Source organism: Geospiza fortis, unplaced genomic scaffold (assembly GCF_000277835.1).
Source record: "Geospiza fortis unplaced genomic scaffold, GeoFor_1.0 scaffold149, whole genome shotgun sequence".
In the NCBI taxonomy this organism is placed as follows: domain Eukaryota; kingdom Metazoa; phylum Chordata; class Aves; order Passeriformes; family Thraupidae; genus Geospiza; species Geospiza fortis.
The window spans coordinates 62,647-69,431 of NW_005054671.1; the positions used below are offsets into that span (position 1 = coordinate 62,647).

The 6,785-nt window shown below is 40.7% G+C and overlaps 1 protein-coding gene across 1 annotated transcript in view; it reads left to right on the top strand.

Annotated features, from left to right (window-relative positions):
• Window positions 1-1,940: 1,940 nt before the first annotated feature.
• The window catches only part of MSH2 (mutS homolog 2), a 53,293-nt gene continuing 48,448 nt past the window's right edge, over window positions 1,941-6,785 (top strand). Inside the window, exons 1-2 of the mRNA XM_014311148.2 lie at window positions 1,941-2,015; window positions 3,850-3,870. Of these exons, the coding sequence (XP_014166623.1) occupies window positions 1,941-2,015; window positions 3,850-3,870 (96 nt within the window). The remainder of the gene's footprint in view (window positions 2,016-3,849; window positions 3,871-6,785) is intronic.

Genomic DNA, 6,785 nt, shown 5'->3' on the forward strand with positions numbered 1-6,785 from the left:
TTCTAATGCCATTGTTCTCTCTCCTCCTCCTCCTCCCTCCCCATTTCTCACCAGGTTTCTAGCCTGTGGGATGGAGGGAGGTGTTGTGTGCTGTGGCTGGGCTGGAGCTGCACGTGTGCAGACTTGACTGGACAGGCTGGTCTGTGGCTGCTCTGTGGCCTGGACCTTGTCCCAGTTGGTTTGTTTGAACATCATCTTCTCCCTGCTTTTCCCACACTGCAGGGAGGCATTCAGATATTTTTTGGTTTTTTGTTTTTTTTGTTACTTAGTGGAGCTTTTTGTGTCAGGTATGAAGCTTAGTGCTGTATTATGGTCTTCTTCCTCGTCAAATTTGCCTGAACTAGCCAAGTGATTAGAAAACCAGAAAGTCTACAGAAATTCTTAAAAACCCCAGAGTTTAACTAAATCCACAACTGAAACTAATGCTCAGTTTCTAAACTCAGTTACTATGGTACTAACATGGTGCTGCTCAGCTCTCAAAGTGGTGATCAGTGATAGTTTTTTCGTTAGTTTCCTGTTCTAAATAGTTTTATTGACATGTTGGTCTTTGTGTTGTTCTATTTACTAAACACTGCACTTTTCCAGCTGCACAGAAGTGTGTATTTATAGGAAAATAGAAAAGGATGAGGGGGGAAATACCTGAGAAATTGGTGTATTGGTATCCTGCAGCTTAATGTGTTTTATAGGTTTTTATACCAAAAGGAGACTAATGTGATGAAATTCAAAGGAAAAAAAAAGCCATTATCAGATTGTGTCAACTCTCCACATATGCACGTGATAGTTCTTCTCATATCTAGAGCAATATGCCAAAAAATGATTGCTACTGAAAACTAATCTGGTATTAAATAGCAAAATATTAAATGGTCTCAATTTTGATACTTGGACACCACTTTTAATACAATTGGAAAACATTCAGCAAAGTTAAAAAGAGAGTTTCCTGTAAAAGCAACAGACAAATAGAACTTAATAAAGGACTAGTAGTCTCTACATCAATATTTAACTAGGTAAATATTTTGATACTTCTGTTTGCCTTATTCATTAACTTCCTTACGTGAAGGAGCATATTTTTAAAATCTGAAGCTCTACACAAAGTTGAGATACGACATTTCCTCTCTTTTCACATAATGTCAATTTTGAGAAAGCATGTGAGGGGCAGATTGAAAGTGTATTAAGACTGGATAAATGAGGGGTTTTGTGTTACAGAGAGGGATAGACACAAACTGCAAGAAACCCTAGTAATAATACATATCTTGGTGCCTATGTACAACATGGGAAAATAGTGTTTGTATAGGCAAGTGCAAATCTATTACTTCCTTATGAATTATTACACTAGCAAATATGTATTATTATTATTACTGCAGAGCAAAATTAAATATATGTTTCCATAAAGACAATGACAGACTTTTTAGAAGAGGGTATGCTAATAATATATTTGAAAAAGCATGACCAATAAAGTCTATACAACTTTATTCTAAGACCTGAGTAATGCCAAAGCACAGTTTCCACAGCTAGAAAATGAAAGGTCAGTGTTGCATGTGTGGGGTCTGTTGACAGTACTGTACCCATTACCCTCTGAACAGCCAGAGTAGTTTGGTAAGAGAAATAACACTGTTTGTGAACCATGTTTATTTATATCCTCACCTGCTGGACTTTGACCACCAGAATACAGTGACTTTGGATGACATGAAATAGCCAGAAAAATATTCTAGGAAAATAAAAATGCTAGCAGCTCTGCTGCTCCAGCTTCACAAGTGCTAGTCAGGGAATTCTAGCAGCTCCCAGGAGAGGCTGCAGTCTGGTCCAGGTCCATCCCAGGGCATGCAGGCAGTCAGGCACACTGCAGGGGTGCCCTGTGTGTTGGGAATAGTTGATCCCAAACCCAGAGATTTTTATGAACTTTGTTAAAATCCTCGTCTCAGCAGGGACATGCGAGGGCAGACATGCACAAAAAGGAGGTGGTCTGTGATGGTGGAGGAAATGCTGACCAGTTCAGAGTGTGTGAAAACCTCACACACGTAAGAAGAGATTTTTTTTTCCTCTACTATCCTCAAAACACACTGCAGAATTCACCCTTTCCTGCCAAGTAGAGCATGGCTGTGCCAAATCTGAGTGAAAAAAGTAAACAAAAGAAAGTTAAAAGGTTCTCTACAAGGCAAGAGCCATATTTTCTGTTTTCAAACTTACGTTATCTAAATATTCTTATCCTGTTAGTGTTAAGTCTCTGCTGCACAACGTGTGCACACACAGATACATATCAATCTGATACCAGATTCTCTGGTGACATCCCCACCAGCTCAAAGGCATTAGAGCTGCCACTGATCACAGCTGATATCAATCAACCACTGGTGAAAAATAATGTATTTTTTTCTCTTTTTTTTCCCTGTAAAGTGGTTAAAGGACATCCATTTTCCTAACTGAAAACCAATTGTAACTTTCCTTTATATGCTACTTATGCCTAAGAAGGTTTGTGGCGGTGTTCACAGGTGTCCCAGGACGAGGGAAGAGACGAGAATCTGACTCCTTATTTCAGAAGGCTGATTTATTATATATATATTAAAAGAAAATGATATATTAAAACTATACTAAAATAATAGAAGAAAGGATTTCATCAGAAGGCTTGCAAGCAAAGGAAAAGAATGGAATGATAATAAAATCTTGTGACTGACCAGAGAGTCCAAGACAGCTGGACTGTGATTGGCCATTAATTAGAAACAACCACATGAGACCAATCACAGATCCACTTGTCACATTCCACAGCAGCAGATAATCATTGTTTACATTTTGTTTCTGAGGCCTCCCAGCTTCTCAGGAGAAAAATTCTAGCAAAAAGATTTTTTGTGAAATATCATGGCCACAAAGGCAAAAAAATTAATCCAGATCTAGATTAACAGCAGTTTTCCACCTGCCAAGGGCATAACAATTACAGACATCTCATTCCTGTCACTGCTGACAGGCAAGGGGAAAAGCAGGGAGTGTTCTGCTACAGCACAGGGAAAATAAAAGGTCCCAGCTCAGAGCTGAGCTGTGTGGAGCTGCCCAGGAAGAACAATGGCACACAGAAACAGGCACGGGCTCCAGGGGAAGGTGATGGGTTGTGAGAGACAAAGTTTAAAATTGTCACAATTTTAAACTTTGAAAATTTAAAAAGGTTTATTAAACCTTAACAAAAATACAACAAAGGACTACATAAGGAAAAAGCTGCAGTGCTGGGAGCTGCCCCTTGTACATACCACACAGCCACTTCATCTTCAAGGTGGATGCTCAGTCTTTTATACCCCTGGGGGTTGCATCAGCCAGCCCTGGCCCTTCCCAAAGTCTGTCAGTAAGCTCTTCTTTGCCATTTATCCGTGGAAACTGCTTTCTTGTAAGTCAGGTGTTGCCATGCCACACCCCCTAAGCAACAAGCTTTTCTGTGAAAAATGTGTATTTTATGATTGGCTTTTAGCAAATATTAAAACGAATATTATATGTGTTGTGCTAGAAAGTAATGCTGTATTCATTCTCTCAAGTAATGTGTTAAATATAGTTTTAGGCTATAACAAAATGTTACAATAGAAACTATGTTATGCAGGATACTTTTTTTTTAAGAAAGGAGTCGTAGTGAGATAGCAGCCACAGGACACCTAAATCTTTCAGAGAAAGAGAATTTATTGGCCCATTATCAGTAGAAATGAACTTCTTCCTGCTCCGTTCAGCCATGAAGATGCCGTTAGGATTAAGAGGAAGAAGCTGACACTGACAGACTCCTATGTTTGAATGGAATTTATGCATCATGTATGAGGTGTATGAATATGCAACAGGCTGTTGCTTTTAAGGGTTAATCCTCTGCTAACGTGTGTCATTTTTCAGGCTTATGTTGCCCAGAAAGAGGTACCGTATGTCCATAACTCTTTGTTTCTATTGTCTCATATTGTCCTAATTCAAATTGTCCAAATTATTATTATTCTAATTGTATTACTCTTTTTATAACCCTTTTATTACTATTAAACTTTTAAAAATTTAAAAACAAGTGATTGGCTTTTTTCACATTTTCCATTCCCAACTGCCCCATGCAAGAGGCACACGTGCACATCTTCTTTTTTGCCTGTCCTAGACAACCCAGGCTGTCTGATGGCAACAATACAGGGGGAGAAAGGGAACTATGGGGAGAACAGTGGACATCTAAACTACAATAACACAACTATACATCACTAAAGCTTTTCTTAACATTCACACAACAGTTATCTTTTAATTGCGAGAGCCAATCATCTCATTATCCTTCTATAGCAGGGTGCTGGGGTGTTCTGTGCTAGGGATGGGATGCCACAGCACGGATGCTGCTCAGGGCTGCGGGCATGGCTCGGGGCAGCAGCGGCCGCTTTGGGCGGGGCTCGCTGCGAGTGGAGCCTGCGGAGCTGTCCCGAGCAAGGGCTGGACGAGGAGGGTGTGAAAAATGCCTATTTTATAATTGGCTTTCCGCAAATATTAAAATGAGTATTATATGTGTTGTGTTCGAAAGTTATGCTGTATTAATTCTCTTAAGTAGTGTGTTAAATATAGTTTTAGGTTGTAACAAAATGTTAAAAGAGAAACTATGCTGTGTAGGATACTTTTTTTTTCAAGAAAGGACTCGCAGTGAGATAGCAGCCACAGGACACCTAAATCTTTCAGAGAAAGATAATTTATTGTTCTCTTATCAGAACCAATGAACTTCTTCCTGGCTCGCTCAGTCATGAAGATGCCGTCAGGATTAAGAGGAAGAAGCTGGCACTGACCAGACAGAATCCTGTGTTTGAATGGAATTTATGCATCATGTATGAGGTGTATGAATATGCAACAGTTTATTGGTTTTAAGGGTTAATCCTCTGTTAGCATGCGTCCTTTTTCAGGCTTATGTTGCCCAGAAAAAGGTACCTGGACGTCTCTAACTCTTTGTTTCTATTGTCTCGTATTGTCCTAATTCAAATTGTCCAAATTATTATTACTCTAATTGTATTACTATTTTTATAACCATTTTATTACTATTAAACTTTTAAAATTTTAAAAACAAGTGATTGGCATTTTTCACAATGTACAACCAGCCCATGGCTGAGAAACACTGAAACACGCAGCAATAACAGCTTAGCAGGCATTATTTCACTGCTTTTGAAGATGACAATGAGGTCCCTGGAGTCCACCCCACCTCCAGATGTTTGTATGGGACACTCCATTTCTCCCTGTCCTATCTCCTGCCTTATCTGCAATCATCAGTGTGTGCAAAGACAAGCTGCCCCATATAGTCAAAATGTGCGTTCTGGGCTGACCTGATGCTTGGCAAGGCTGCCTGACACTGTGAGTGCATTCCCAAGGCAATGTACTTGCTAAATGACAGCTCTTGGGGCTGGGTTTACCATGTGAGTATTGCTGCAAGCAAAAACTTATGGTGGAGGGAAGGATCGGACCAGATAGTTTAGCTGCTTCTGAAAATTCACTTATTCATACTTATTCATACTCAAAATAAATACCTTTGGCCTGTCAAATGTCATTTGGCTTAGCAGTGTCTTTTTACAATTGTTATGGAGATAAGAGGAAGATTTTGGGCTACTACAAAGCTGTCAGAACTCTAGAGACCTGCCTACTTTGCTCCTTCCTTCCTAAGGGAATTTAATGTAGACTGGATTCTTCTTCACCACAAGAACCACCTGTGATCCTTCAGCAAATACACTTACAGAAGGAGTTTGAAGGCCGTTGCTGGAAAAGCTGTGTTTCCTCAGGGGCACAGCACTGGGTTTTGGGAGGGGAAGGCTGAAGTGTGGATGGGAAGCCAAGAGTGACGCTGGGCAGGAATGAGGTGGGGACACCAAAGCATTCCCTGAGGTGGAACACGCAGCACATGGCAACACCTTCAGACCAGGGTGGCCCAGTAAAAAGCCAGTTTAGTGTAAAAACCTGATGTAGTTCTTAATTTGGCATATGAGGGCCTTTTGGAAAAGTTACTATTGACACCAAGAAATATTAAAGATGAGCACATTGATTCACCAATTGCAAAGAAGAGAGAAGCCAGGTGAGAAAATCTAGAAGCAGAGGTCCCAAAAGCATTCCTTAGCTGGAGACAGATGGGAGGGAGGGAGGAAGAAAGGAAGGATGGGAGATGAGTTTTGAGAAGCTGACTAACATAGGGAAGACATGAGAGAGAAAGCAACAGTGGGCAAACAAGGGGATGTCCTCTACAAGGTACACAAACCAGAACATCACATTTATGCAAGAAATCCTGAGGCAAAATAGATGTGTTTTGTCAATAGGTGATAGTGTGCAGGCAGCTGGATTAGGATACAAGAATTTGGGAATGGGGATACCACGGTTTCTGATTGGAAAGATGAAAAGCAGTGCAAGGTAAGAGGAGTTTCCAAGAATAGTCGACTTAGCTGATGAAACATGGCATTTCTCATTATTCTTCGACAATAATCACCAAAAGAAAGATTGTCATCTAAATTGTTTCTACTCCTTTGTGCCTTTATAGTACAGATAAAACAGGCAAACAAAACAAAAAAGAAAAATGCTTAGGGCACTGCCATGAAAAGAGCATGAAAAATCAAAACCCTAAAGCATTCTGGACATGAGGGCCACCTTGTAGCCAGAGCTCAGGATACCTCTGAGCGCCACAGGACAGTCCCTGCCCTTTCTGTCCCTGGCCTGGGTAACCCCTGAGTGTCAATGAGGGTCAAACCTTGGGTTTTTTGTTCCTTGTGCTGCCTGGAAGGAGCAACCCCTGTGGCAGGAGAGCAAGAGCTGCTGTCTCTGTGCTGGAGGGAGCACAGGGGGTCCCT